The 15,389-nt window shown below is 44.1% G+C and overlaps 1 protein-coding gene across 2 annotated transcripts in view; it reads left to right on the top strand.

The window, feature by feature from the left end:
- The window catches only part of STIM2 (stromal interaction molecule 2), a 112,851-nt gene that overhangs the window by 25,874 nt on the left and 71,588 nt on the right, over positions 1 to 15,389 (top strand). For both annotated transcript variants that reach the window (XM_073646391.1, XM_073646382.1), the window contains exon 2: positions 2,666 to 2,796. In XM_073646391.1, the coding sequence (XP_073502492.1) occupies positions 2,666 to 2,796 (131 nt within the window). The remainder of the gene's footprint in view (positions 1 to 2,665; positions 2,797 to 15,389) is intronic.

Below are 15,389 nucleotides of genomic sequence, written 5' to 3'. Positions count from 1 at the left end.
CTATGGAGAAGGGAGGAGAAGAGGAGGGAGGAGTCTTTAACCCCTTAACGACCCAGGATTTTTTCCTTTTCAACTTGTGCTTTTTCATTACCATAATTATCTTCTTTTTTTTCCCATTGACTTCGGCTTGTTTTTCTGCGGGATTTCTGTGGTTTATTGTTTGGTCCATGGAGCTGGATAAGGACTTTTTTTTGCTTGCTGGGCTGACTTTATTTGATGACTGAAAAGTGGTTATCTCATACTATATGCTGCAGTTGCAATATATAAAGAAATCGCGGGTCTCTTTTGGAGCTTCATGGGAGTACCAAGATGGCCGTTACAGTGACCTCTACCGCAATGGTAACTCATCAGTCCCCCACGGCCGTTGGAAGTCAGTGCACGCACCAACACCACTGCAGCCAGGGATTGACAGCGTTTAAAGGGTCTGTCTGCACAGAATGACTGTTCAAACCAAGTACAGGCGCTCTGTGCATCATGGTGTGGCCAGTCAATTATATACACCTTCCACCTGCTTGTTTTTTGTCTCCACTCCACCTCTCCTTTGATAGCTCTGGCTTGATGGAGCCAGAGAAGGACGGAGATAGGTGGAAAACACATAGGTGTGAAGGTGCACTTAAATGTTTGGCCACACCATGATCCACCTGTACTTGGTTTGAACTGTCATTCTGTGTTGACAGTCCCTTTAAGTGGTTAAACTGCAACAATCTGAGAAATTTCCGGTTTCTGCAGATGCCGGCTATGTAACACAGCGAGCGTCTGCCAGGTATGACGCAGGCTCAGCTCCTGAGGCTGCTTCATACATTCCTTAGTCTTATGCTGTAAATGTACATTGTAGGTTAAGAGGATAAGTGGAATGATCCTGCTGGGGCAGTGCGATGGGCCGCCATGCCCGTCTGGCTGGGCTTCATAGCAGACCGTGATTTTTCACTTTATACTAGTTTTACTTTATACTGTTATACGATGCAATATATTGCAGTATATAGTACTAGTACATACTATATATACAAATTTAATATATGCTGGTACAAACAGGTATAGTAAATCAAATGTTCGAAATAATAAAGTTTTTTTAAAAAATATAAAAAAATTAACATTTTTAATATCCCCCACCCAATGTAAAAATTAAGATTTAAAAAATAAAGCATATTATCTTGTGCATCCATAAATGTACGATCTCTCAAAATATAAACCTATTTAACTCCAGGTAAATTCCGTAATGAGAGGACAAATAAAAATCACCCCCACAAAAAAAAAAATAAGCAATGAACCCCAAATTTAATAAAAATAGCTTTCCACACAAAAAACAAGCTTGTCCTACAGCAGTACAGCAAAAGGGGAACTATCTAGGGGACTATATTTATGGCTGCCAGAAGGGGAAGGAGATTAACTGGTAAGTTACTGGTGACTATATTTACATGTTTAATGTATGCAAGGGGGTTCTGGAATTTTAGGTAGAAAACCAAGAAATAGGCAATATGACACTACCCAGCAGCCACAACAATATCACAATATTGCAGTAGTCTCAAAGAAGAAAAATGTAACTGGTATATTTTTGTGTAGAAATAGCGTATAGTAGTTTAAGACAATAGTTTATAGCCTGTATGTTAACTTGATTTGTGGGAAAGACTCTTCAAGGCCCCCATACATATTAGATGGCTGTTGGCTGACAGTCATCCTGTCCATCTTTGCCATACACAGGAGCACTTGTTTGGCCGAGCGCGCCTGTGTTCTCTATAAGAGAGCTGCTGCTAGACATAACTGGTGGCCTCTTATCAACAGGGGAACAAAGCAATTGGATACGTCCGTTTTGGATTTCCAATCAACATCTTCCCCCGACTATCAGTTGACTGGCGTCCCCATACACCTTAGTGTGTTGGCTGAACCCATCCATATTGGTGGGTGTGGCTTACATTAGTCTACTGTGTATGGGGGACTTAAAGATGTTGTCCACTACTCGGACAACACCATCTCAATCTCTACATTTCCCCTTGCAATGTCAGCACTTGCTCTCCCGGGGATTGCGTTACATTACGTCATGTGATCCCTGCAGCCAATCAGATCTGGCTTCTATCCCCGCCTTCAGACGAATCATACATCTTCTCCATCCTCCGGATGTATGTGATTCGTCCGAAGGCGGGGAGAGTGAAGCCAGAGTCGATTAGCTGCAGGGATCATGTGACATAATGTAACGCAATACCCGGGAGAGCCAGTGCCACCACTGCTGGAATGGCGCCACCACTGCTGGAATGGCGCCATCACTGGAAGTGAGTATAAGTGTTATTTTACAAGCTGGAAATATAGGGATTGAGAAAGGGTTGTCCGAGTTGTGGACAACCCCTTTAAGTCCGCGGAAGAAGCTGCCATGTACTGAGGACCTGACCTACCCACCAATGAACTGCATGGAGAACAGATGTAATGGGGTGTTTGGGCTATGGCAAGTGCTGGCATATTACATCAATATACCTTTTGCGTTTTGATTTGTGGGGGGTCTGACTGCTGGGATCCTCAGGGCAGAGGCATAATGTGTCCATCCCAGTTCTTTGTAATAATTGAAATGTGAAGCGTTGCTTTTTTTTTTTTAATCATATTTCTAAGTTTAACCCATTACTCAGCAAAAATAGTTATGATCAATCTTCATATTTCCATTTTTTTTCCCCTTACACAGATCCATTGATTTCCCTGAGTCCACCCTGTCTTACAGAAGAGGACCGCTCTAGCTTAGAGGCCATCAGAACAATTCATAAACAAATGGACGATGATAACGACGGCGGCATAGAAGTTGAGGAAAGTGATGAGGTGAGCCTCGGTGGCAATGTTTTCACTGCCCGGATACTAGACTGGATATAACTCTTATCGTTCAAGAACTTGGCTCTTTAATTCGTGACGTAGGAACACGTCTCTGGTTGCATTCACTTCGTGTTTGCTGGTCAGTTGGCCAAAATCCAATTTTAATGGTGTCTGGCTGTTGGCTGGAAATGGGAGATGTCAGACGGCCTGTCCGGTGGAGCGAGATGCTTGGCTGATTAATACATTAAATGGAACAGGAAAATCTAGATGGTGACCTGTAGTTTAATGGGTTGTCTGCTTTATAAAAAAATTTCTGACATCTCCGTATAAAGGATGCTGATTTAATTCAGAGGACCCTGGTGTAGACCCTGCTGGAGGACTTGGTATGTCTATGAGTTACAACATCAGTCCATTAATTTAAATGAAAAACTGTGTAATACTTAATTTCTCCAGTGGTGGCACTGCAGAGAAATGAAACACTTATTTCTGGATTTTGCTGCCAATCACAACTGATTGCTGCTGAGAATACCGGAACCTGGAATCTTCCAACAAAAGCAGTTGCCCAAAGAGTAACCCCAACAGAAAATTGGAGTTTAGGTGGAGTTGAGAGTTGGGACCCCCACTTAATATATGGGTCATGATATAAGTTTTTTAATTTAAGTGGTTAATAGGATTTCTCAAAACCTACAAGTACTCTCGTCCGACCGTAATGTCACTGTTGAGGAATGCCCCTTTAAGTATCTGTTTTTGCCCCTCTTCTAACTTTTTCTCCCCTAAAATATTAGGCTATTAGAATTTTTCTACTGTTCTGTGATATTAGCTCAAGTCTATTACACGAGTGCTTCAAAATCCCCTCAACATATAGAAAGAAAGCAAGCGAGCGAGCAGGGGGCTTGCTTGTGGGATCCTACAGAATGTGTTGCTGTAAGCGTCTCTCTGCAGGCGGCGACAGGTAAAATGAGAATTCTTTACAGATTACTGCCGTGTGGGTCGCCAAGTCTACAATATGTTTGTGCTTAAGCCTCGCAAATGAGCTTATGGGTTTAAATACTCTGCTCATTGAGTTTAATATTAAAGGTGCATGAAGCATTTCTTAATATGGGAGACCAACCTCCGTCCCCGAAATAGAAAAATAATAACCTTGAGTGTCCTCTATATTAACAATACAGAGCAAAAATTGTACCAGTGCGCAGTATATCGTGTCATTAATCCGGATGATAAGCTTTCGACTTGAAGAATAATATTTAGTTTGGCAACTTGACGGAATATCTGTCGCATCAGTGCAGGCGTACAAAAAGATGCGGGGCTAATAGGCTCACATGTATGGGTATGTATGTAATATTTTTATATAGCTGTTTAGTCCCAAAATACAATTTTTATATATATACATTTATTTTTGGGACTATATGGCTGCCAGAGGGGGAAGGAGCCTAACTGGGAATTTACTTAAGACTACATTTACATTTGGAATGTGTGCAAGGCGTTCCGGAAGCTATAGGTAGAAAACCGAGAGACTGCCATATGACGTTTCCCAGTAGCTGCCACAATATAACAGATTAGCAGTGATTCTGAAGAAGATGTAGAAAAAAAACGTATGGTAAAGCTCGGAATACAGTATGCCAGAAGGACATGCCTCACTGGGTCACTGGAGGCCTATGTACATTTTCACTACCGGATGATATATGCATGGACTCTGGTATGGTCAGTATAAAATGGCATTTACAAAGACAACAAAAAAATGAAAATGATTGTCGGATTTTAACCTCATTCTCAAATGTCCTTTTAGGGCATATAGTACGTCTTTATCAATAAGCCATAGTAGGGCTGGAGGATGTGGTACATTAAAGCATTACTTACATGGTCAGTAGATTATATTGACACCATGTAATACCTTACTTCTCCTATAGGAGTGCAGGTGATTTGAACTCTTCATACCAGGTTCCTCTTTGAGGTAGCTAACCAACACGCTACAAGTATCATGTACCGATCTTATTCTTATTAATGGGTCTGTATGGAGGACTGTGGGGGCCCATTATATTCTGTATGGAGGACTGTGGGGCCATTATTCTGTATGGAGGACTATGTGGGGCCTATTATTCTGTATGGAGGACTATGTGGGGCCCATTATTCTGTATGGAGGACTATGTGGGGCCCATTATTCTGTATGGAGGACTATGTGGGGGCCCCTTTATATTCTGTATGGAGGACTATGTGGGGCCCATTATTCTGTATGGAGGACTATGTGGGGCCCATTATTCTGTATGGAGGACTATGTGGGGCCCATTATTCTGTATGGAGGACTATGTGGGGCCCATTATTCTGTATGGAGGACTATGTGGGGCCCATTATTCTGTATGGAGGACTATGTGGGGCCCATTATTCTGTATGGAGGACTATGTGGGGCCCATTATTCTGTATGGAGGACTATGTGGGGCCCATTATTCTGTATGGAGGACTATGTGGGGCCCATTATTCTGTATGGAGGACTATGTGGGGCCCATTATTCTGTATGGAGGACTATGTGGGGCCCATTATTCTGTATGGAGGACTATGTGGGGCCCATTATTCTGTATGGAGGACTATGTGGGGCCCATTATTCTGTATGGAGGACTATGTGGGGCCCATTATTCTGTATGGAGGACTATGTGGGGCCCATTATTCTGTATGGAGGACTATGTGGGGCCCATTATTCTGTATGGAGGACTATGTGGGGCCCATTATTCTGTATGGAGGACTGTGGGGCCCATTATTCTGTATGGAGGACTATGTGGGGCCCATTATTCTGTATGGAGGACTATGTGGGGCCCATTATTCTGTATGGAGGACTATGTGGGGCCCATTATATTCTGTATGGAGGACTATGTGGGGCCCATTATATTCTGTATGGAGGACTATGTGGGGGCCCCTTTATATTCTGTATGGGGGACTGTGGGGGCCCATTATATTCTGTATGGGGGACTGTGGGGGCCCATTTTATTCTGTATGGAGGACTATGTGGGGCCCCTTTATATTCTGTATGGAGGACTATGTGGGGGCCCCTTTATATTCTGTATGGGGGACTATGTGAGGGTCCATTATATTCTGTATGGAGGACTATGTGGAGGCCTGTTAATATTCTGTATGGGGGACTATGTAGGGGCCCCTTTATATTCTGTATGGGGGACTATGTAGGGGCCCCTTTATATTCTGTATGGAGGACTATGTGGAGGCCCCTTTATATTCTGTATGGAGGACTATGTGGGGGCCCCTTTATATTCTCTATGGGGGACTATGTGGGGGCCCCTTTATATTCTGTATGGAGGACTATGTGGAGGCCCCTTTATATTCTGTATGGAGGACTATGTGGGGCCCCTTTATATTCTCTATGGGGGACTATGTGGGGGTCCATTATATTCTGTATGGAGGACTATGTGGGGGCCCCTTTATATTCTCTTTGGGGGACTATGTGGGGGCCCCTTTATATTCTCTATGGGGGACTATGTGGGGGCCCCTTTATATTCTCTATGGGGGACTATGTGGGGGCCCCTTTATATTCTCTATGGGGGACTATGTGGGGGCCCCTTTATATTCTCTATGGGGGACTATGTGGGGGCCCCTTTATATTCTCTATGGGGGACTATGGGGGCCCCTTTATATTCTCTATGGGGGACTATGTGGGGGCCCCTTTATATTCTCTATGGGGGACTATGTGGGGGCCCCTTTATATTCTCTATGGGGGACTATGTGGGGGCCCCTTTATATTCTCTATGGGGGACTATGTGGGGGCCCCTTTATATTCTCTATGGGGGACTATGTGGGGGCCCCTTTATATTCTCTATGGGGGACTATGTGGGGGCCCCTTTATATTCTCTATGGGGGACTATGTGGGGGCCCCTTTATATTCTCTATGGGGGACTATGTGGGGGCCCCTTTATATTCTCTATGGGGGACTATGTGAGGCCCATTCTGTATGGAGGACTATGTGGGGGCCCATTATTCTGTATTCTAAGATCTATTAATTAAAATGCACTTTGTTCTTTGTTTGTTTCCATATGAAATAGTTCTTCGTTATATTTGTTAAGTAAAAACTTCCCAATTGTAGACATTTTTTTAATAGATATCAAGGTTGGTGGCGACTTTTTTCAAGTTGGCCCTCTCTGTATTTGAGGTTGACATCCCAGCTCTGGAAGAATGACACCCAGGATACTTTTAGTATTCTGCGGACTGACCCATAGGCAAAGCTCAGCATTAATTCCTTTTTGCTCCTAATCCTGGTCTACCTTGCTGTAGATATAAGTCGGAGAGGCACCTGGGAAGACGTCTGCTGTGTGCAGGATGTTGTGTGTCTCCCGTATCCTAACGGAAGTGTTCTTCTTTAAGTGTGGATTAGTTCTTGTTTGCTATGGACACGACACTTCTGGCTCATGTCATGTGGCCTATTGATCTATTTAGGACATGTCATATTTTTGCTTATGCAAATAAAGAGCATAATAAAATTCACCTGCACAAATATTTACCTGTATGTAAAAGTTCTCTTGCTAGAATAGCCTGGTCTGCAAATGTCTGAGAGTTTTAGTTTACAAATCAGATAACTTTCCTTATATTCATATAAAAGTCAACGTTTCTGTAAAAAAAAAAAAAAAAAAAAAAAAAAAGAAAAGAGAAAACAAACAATTAAACAAGCAACTAAACATTTGAGGTAATAAAGAGAGCAAACATTATTCCTCGCCTTAAATGGCTAGTGTCGTATCAAGAAAATGTTCTTAAATCATTAGTGCAAGTGAATAAAAGAAACTTTGTAATCTATTTTATAAGAAAAATATGTTTTTCTTTCTCCACATATGAGCTACTTCTGCCTATATCCATGTTTCCTGAACTCGCCATCCTCTCTAGTGGGGGGGGGGGGGTGTCAAATCCATCTTGATGAAAACTGAGGGATCAGATTACAGCTTGTTGAAGTCTTTAAAGAGGGGAGGAAGGAGCAAAGAAAGGCACAACTGCACACAGATGTGCTTTGGCTTTCTAGCTAGCTTAATTTAAGCCTATGGCTGGATTCACAGCTACACTGCTCAGTGATGCATTATAATATCTTTTATCCTATCACCCATGACAGCACCTACAGCGAGAGAGGGGATCCGCCCTTCCAGGAGAGGAAACCTACAGAATAAAAGGGCGGCGCCTCTCCACCACCTCAGTTGGTTTCCTGTCCTTGAGGGGGAACCTTGTTAATATAGCGGCAGAAGAAAGAAGAGAAGATTATTCCCAATGGGAGAACCTTAGACAGGCTTACCTGTTGAAGATCCGGATATGACTGAATGGGTCTGCAGCTCCAGCTCTGTGTATCAGTGGAAAAGCTGCTGTGGAACTTCGCCCCTATCTGGGGTCGACAGATCCAGCTCTTCACGTCAGTGAGAGAGCAGCTGTGGACCTACACCCCTGTCTGGGGTCTCCAGCTCCGTGCATCAGTGGAGAAGCTGCTGTAGAACTGCGCCCCTATCTGGGGTCGACAGATCCAGCTCTTCACGTCAGTGGGAGAGCAGCTGTGGACCTACACCCCTGTCTGGAGTCTCCAGCTCTGTGCATCAGTGGAGAAGCTGCTGTGGAACTTCGCCCCTATCTGGGGTCGACAGATCCAGCTGTGCATGTCAGTGAGAGAGCAGCTGTGGACCTGCGCCCCTGTCTGGGGTCGGCTGCTCCAGTTCTGTGCATCAGTGGAGAAGCTGCTGTGGAACTGCGCCCCTGTCTGGGGTCGGCAGATCCAGCTCTGCACGTCAGTGAAAGAAGCTGCTGTGGACCTGCGCCCCTGTCTGGGGTCGGCAGCTCCAGTTCCGTGCATCAGTGGAGAAGCTGCTGTGGACCTGCGCCCCTGTCTGGGGTCAGCAGCTCAGCTCTGCACATCAATGGGATCACCTGTTGAGCTGCGCCCCTGCCTGGGGGGGGCAGCTGCTCCAGCTTTGATCAGCGCACTATTGGAGGCTCCCCTGCCTGGGATTGACCACCCCAATATTGCTAAGGCATGGACAGATGGAAATGAACAGGCCTGTGACTCGTTCCAACCTCCGAATCCGTACAGCTGGTGGTGAGTGATCTACGTGAATGTTTACCTTGTTTATGGGGCCCTTTCCTTGTTATGGTTACTAGGAAAGGCTGAAGGATGTTAGCGCAAAACTCAAAAATGGGTGTGTGTGCGCTCTGTAAGACCCCATCTGGGCCAAGGGCATCGTGCTTTAAAATTTGCTTCAGGACGGAAGCTGGACCTTAGACCTCTAGGCTAAAGTTAGCCACATGTCTGGGCTGCACAGAGCCTCATGATTGGGCTTCAGAATTAACCACAAAAATGAGCCTCTATCAGCTCAGTAAATGTTAAACTAACACTGAGGTTTTTACTGTTGTCCTCCAGTCTGTTGACTCCATCCATAGGGACGGCACATGGTCTCTGTGAAGGTCTGCTGTCCAGCTGCGTCTCATCAGTTGGCTCCTTCAGGTGGGGCTAGTCTGACAATTGAGATTTACCACCCAAAGGAAAGGTTTATCCTTCATTCATATGGATTACTCTTTTAAATAAAAATCTGAGCGCAGTGCCTCACAGTGCCTTATAAAGCCTCTTTGCGCTTCTCAAAGAGCACATCACAGCTCTTTATATCACATCATAGCTCTTTATATCACATCATAGTGCCTCATAGCATAGCGCTTCATAGCACATCATAGTGCCTCATGGCACATCATAGTGCATCATAGCATAGAGCTTCATAGCACATCATAGTGCCTCGCCTCATGGCACATCGTAGTGCGTCATGGCATAGTGCCTTATTGCACGTCATAGTGCCTTATTGCACGTCATAGTGCCTTATTGCACGTCATAGTGCCTCATGGCACGTCATAGTGCCTCATGGCACGTCATAGTGCCTCATGGCACAGCACTTCATAGCACATCTTGGTACATTATAGCATGGTGCCTCATGGCACAGCTCTTCATGTCACTTAATAGTGCCTCGTGGCATATGACGCCACAGTGCCTCATAGCGCCTCATAGTGCATGATAGTGTCTCAAAGCACATCCTAGTGCCGTATAGCGTCTCATAGTGCTTTATAGTGCCTCATGGCATAGTGCCTCATAGCACTTCATAGTGCCTTATGGCTCTTCATAGCATAACATATCATAGTGACTCATAGCATATCATAGTGCCTTATGGTGCATTCATAGTGCCGTATAGCGCCTGTTAGTACCTCATAGCGATTCACAGTGCCTTTTAGTCTTTTAGTACCTAATGGGGCCTCATAGTGTCTCTCAGTGCTTCAGGGTGCCCCTGTGCCTTGTAGTGCTTTTATAGGGTGTCTGTGCCTCATAGTCCCTCTTTGTAAAGGTACTGGTTCCACAACTAAGTTTATGTCTGACAAAACCAAGTTCAGCGACTATAAACTGTGCATGGCAAGCTTACCGAATTCAGGAGGAAAAATATCCTTGCCTCTATTTTGAGACAGAGGGTAGCAGTATTCCTGGCTGGTGCTCGGTGGAATGCCGAGTGGAGGCAGGTGACAATAAGAGCGCTTCCTTAGTTCTGCAGGTTAATAATAAACCTTGTAGGGTTTCAGTCTTAAAGGTAGAAGGCATCATGTAGTGCTCATACAGCCATTGTGGGTTTGGTCCAATCGAGCGCAGTTTTATTGCTTTTTACAGGTTGCACAGAAGTCGTAAACATTAATATTTCTGGTCTTGTCCAAGCTCTGACTAAATAGGGCAGACCCTGACTACTCATATACAGCTCAGCTAACCCAGCTTGATCAAACAAAACAATATTTATCAAGGGTAACCACTGATGCTTGTGGAGTCTGGCCTGTGTTTCTGATTCGCTCCAAGACACATACCATCTGCTCTGCTCTCCAGCAGTCTGACTAAGGGCCCCGTCACACTAAGCGATGCAGCAGCGATCCCGACAACGATACGACCTGTCAGGGATCGTTGCTGCATCGCTAATACATCGCTGGTGAGCTGTCAAACAGGCAGGCTCACCAGCGATCAGGGGAGCAGCGATATCGTGGAAAGAATCGTTCCACGATGTCCTGCTCCCGTTACCAGCCTGCTGCAAGCAGGAGCAGGCTGGTAACTATGGTAAACATCGGGTTACTAAGTGCGCGTGTGCCCCTAGTAACCCGCTGTTTACCATGGATACCACTCTGCTACGGTGCGCGGGAGCCTCCGCGCACCATAGCAGAGTGGTATCCATGGTAAACAGCGGGTTACTAAGTGCGCGCGTGCCCCTAGTAACCCGATGTTTACCATAGTTACCAGCCAGATCGTTGGTCCCGCTGGTCACACACAGCGATGTGTGCTGGCCAGCGGGAGGCCAACGACCAAAAAATGGTCCAGGACACTTTGCAACGATCAGCGACCTCACAGCAGGGGCCTGATCGCTGCAAAGTGTCACACACAGCGACATCGCTGGTGAGGTCGCTGGTGAGTCACCAAAACCGTGACACAGCAGCGATCTCGCTAGCGATCTCGCTATGTGAGACGGGGGCTTAAGGTGAATGCCTAGCCTGCACTGGTGCTTAGCTCTCCAGGGGCCCTAATCAAGACCTGTAAAGATATTATTTAACCCAGTCCTTCCTGGGTTTGCTACAACCCGAAGAGGCTGTAGAGATTCCTGAGTTAGATCATTGGGAATGGACTCTAGAAGACCTGCTAGTAAATCTGCAGTTCCAGATTGCGATATAGTAGTATAGGCGTTTTAAGGAGGTTTACAATCAGATTCCAATTCACATGAAGCATCAAATTTCCTGAGAATAGTTCTTGGCATAAAATGAGGATTTAGGCTTTCAGTTTGTCTCCTTCCATTCAGATGTTAATGAGCCTTAAGGCTTTATGGAGAATTATAGTAGTTAGGACAACTCTCATATCGAAGGAAGAGGCATTGACAATAGTTTACCTCAACTATTACAGGATTATGGGCAGATCCATCGAGCGCTGCAGAACTCACTAGGCAGTGAGTAAGAGTTGTGGTCTCCCAAGGTAGAATAAGGAGTCCTGCTATATGTCAAAATTAATAAGCAGTCTGGCCACAACTCTGAACAAGGCAATTGCTGTTAATAATCTCCTACATTCTAGTAGTTGCATGGTCACGGGTACACACCTGGGGGCTGCCTCTAAAGACCTGGTTCCTCTAACCTAAAGAAGCTTTAGGCAGTATATAAGGAACTCTGCCAAGATCCCTAATGACGTTTATGTCTAATCAGTTCAGATGGCGAAGTCTCATCTTTTATCTTTAACAGCACCTCATACAAAGAGGAAAAAAATTGCAAGTGGACCTTTTTAGCTGTAGACTACTAGAACAGTGTCCAACCTTCATTGAATAAGCAAGGATTGTGAAAGTGAGCTTTGGATCTAGGCCCATTTTCAGTCCAAAGATGGCACCCTGGGATGTGAATCCAGTGCTTACGGCTGTAACGAGCCTTCGCTTGAACCCATGGATTCAGGGTCTTCACATTAAAGACTATTATCCCAATGGCCCTGACTTCAGCATGGTGAGTTAGTGACATTCAAGCTTTGTCGGTTAATCCTCTGTTTATACAGATCCTAGTATATGGGTCGGTTCCGGAGCTACCCTATCTTCCGAAGATGGCTTCCAATTTCCAAAGAAGTCAGGAAATTATGCACCCTACTTTCTGTGCTAATCAGGGGAATCCATGGCAGAACAATAAGAAAGTGGATGTCCCAATCAAGCATTATGTAAGGTTGCGATTCAGTCTTCACCTTGCACCTTCTATAGACACTATAGGCTTGATCTGGGATCTTCTGCTGTCCTTTCCTTTAGGCAAACTGTTCTACAGGCTGTGGTCCCACCCTAACTTTAGAATTTTTTCTCTGTAAATCTCTCGTCGTAGGTGCTGTCATGGGTGATAGGATAACACTAAATTACTTACCGGTAATGTGTTTTTCCTGAACCCATGACAGCACCCTTATATTCCCTCTCATCACTGGTAGAAGTTGATCACTTCTTTTCCTTCATGGTGTTTGATTCACGTGGTGTGTAGAAGGAAAAATCATGGGATATATAACTATTAAGTAGTGTCCTCTCATGCTCTGTAAACAACTGAGGTGGTGGAGAGGCGCCGCCCTTTTATTCTGTAGGTTTCCTGTCCTGGAAGGGCGGATCCCCTCTCTCGTTGTGGTGCTGTCATGGGTTCAGGAAAAACACATTACCGGTAAGTAACTTAGTGTTTCATGCTGCTGCTGCTGACATACATGTGCTGAATAGACAGGAAAGCATGAATCCCTCATGTCTCTGTGCATTTGTATATAAGAGACATCATAGTAACTAGTCTCCACCCTCTAGCTCAGAGAGAACTGAAAATTAGAGCCAGAGCCTGAAGATTGGAAAACTGGTGTCAAATGAGGCCACAAGACATCCAATGGACAGAAACCCTCATGTACACACCTGATGGCATATTCTGAAAAATTCCTTGAAATTACTTTAAATTCCAACACCCCCAGCTCATGCATCAATCCTCTAGTGGTCTCCACCCTGTTTTCTTTTTGTTTGTTTTTCTATAAATATAAGATTGCATTTCTGCCGCTCGTTTGAGTTCTTCAACTCACGAACAACCCCTTTATGGAACTGAAGAGGGTTCTCCACAGTAGAAATTTTACTGTAAAATCCGCACCAAATTGGGTGGGTTTTGTTGTGGAAATGCTGCAGTCTTATTTCACATTTCACCCTGCAGCATGAGTGAACTACCACTCTTGATTTTAGCTGCGGCATAATATGTGGATGACCTTTCATAAATCATCCACATGGTTGGTACTGGTAGCACATCTGCGTGGAGAACCTGCCATGAGTCCACCTTATGTATGTACCAGAAAGGTCCTGGCTCTGACTAATCTAATATTCTTGCTTATTCGCTACAGTCATTTTTTTTCTTTTAGGAGTTTTCTTGCGTCATGAGCCAACCACTGTCATAGATCAGATACTCTACGGCCATTGTCTTACTCCGTGGATTCTGCACCGGAGATCGTCAATCTACTAGAGTACAGGACGTGGAAATGGGGCAAAAATCAGTGCACAATCCAGGACATGGTGAAAAGATGAATTTGGCACTCCAAAGTTGATGCAAAAATCAATAGTTTTGTACACATTATCCACTGTTTGCAAATATTAACGTTTCGGCCAATTTATTTAATTTACTCACTTATATAGCGCCATTAATTCCACAGCGCTTCACAGACAATATTGCCACTGTCCCAATTGAGGCTCACAATCTACATTCCCTATCAGGATGTCTTTGGAGTGTGGGAGGAAACCGGAAAACCCGGAGGAAACCCACGTAAACGCGGGGAGAACATACAAACTCCTTGCAGATGTTGTCCGTGGTGGGATTTGAACCCAGGATCACAGCACTGCAGTGCTAACCACTGAGCCACCGTGCTGCCCATTTTGACCTTCTTCAGAACTATGAAATAATAACGAACAGTATAAATTAGAAAAAGAAAAAACTATATTGAAATTCATTTAGCAATATACATGGATCAAAAACAAAAAATTATAAGCAATAGAACTGAAAAATGAGATGGTCATATTCAACAATCCACCCAGGCTAATACTTCATAATATTTTGGATGTTATTTTTTTCTGAATCCTCTGACAACTGTGTTTAACATCCAATATATTAAGTATTTTTTTCCCTAATAGAGATCAGCTGTACATGAGTAACTTGTTGTCATTGTGTTATACCATTCTAGTTGCATGCCCATCATATGACATTGCGACTACTCAGCAGCTCTGGTTGTGACGCACCACTTTTTTGGTGGCATCAAGGCTTAGTTCACTTCCATTACAGTGCACTGTGGCATTGACCTACAGTATGTCGTGGCCAAAGTCACCATGTTGTCCTGGTCTTACTTATTGTTGAAGGTATACACATTTATTTATAACCTGACTGTATTGGGCTGTGTTCACACTACTGCTGTTGCTTCCACTCAGTAGAGGAACAAACAAGACTTATTGTTAAAATTATATATTTCTTTTTCAATTCGCCATATCTGTCTTGTAAAATAAAAAATATTGGGAAATCTTACACTTTTTGCCATAACCACTGACCTAATAGACTTGACACTCCTTATGTAGAGATCACTTCTCAGCAGTCATCTCATGATAATCAGTGGAAGGATTACAATGAAAAGTATCATCTATTAAGGTACATGGGATCTTCCATCCTGTCATAGCCCACCTCCTACCCCTACCTGTTGACAGAGCATGCCTACATCCCTCTCCCATAAGTCAATGAGTAATCTCCAGTCTGTTTCCTATATCCATGTACAGTGGTGGCCAAAAGTATTGGCACCCCTGCAATTCTGTCAGATAATACTCAGTTTCTTCCTGAAAATGATTGCAATCACAAATTCTTTGGTATTGTTATCTTCATTTAATTTGTCTTCAATGAAAAAACACAAAAAGAATTGTCCTAAAGCCAAATTGGATATAATACCTAAAAAAGGGGGTGGACAAAAGTATTTGCACTGTTTGAAAAATCATGTGATGCTTCTCTAATTCGTGTAATTAACAGCACCTGTAACTTACCTGTGGCACCTAACAGGTGTTGGCAATAACTAAATCACACTTGCAGCC

Source organism: Phyllobates terribilis, unplaced genomic scaffold, assembly GCF_046119375.1.
Source record: "Phyllobates terribilis strain yellow unplaced genomic scaffold, ASM4611937v1 Scaffold_1__5_contigs__length_1240528914, whole genome shotgun sequence".
NCBI lineage: Eukaryota > Metazoa > Chordata > Amphibia > Anura > Dendrobatidae > Phyllobates > Phyllobates terribilis.
The sequence above is the reverse complement of the archived record's forward strand: the minus strand, read 5'-3'. Positions and strand labels throughout refer to the sequence as shown.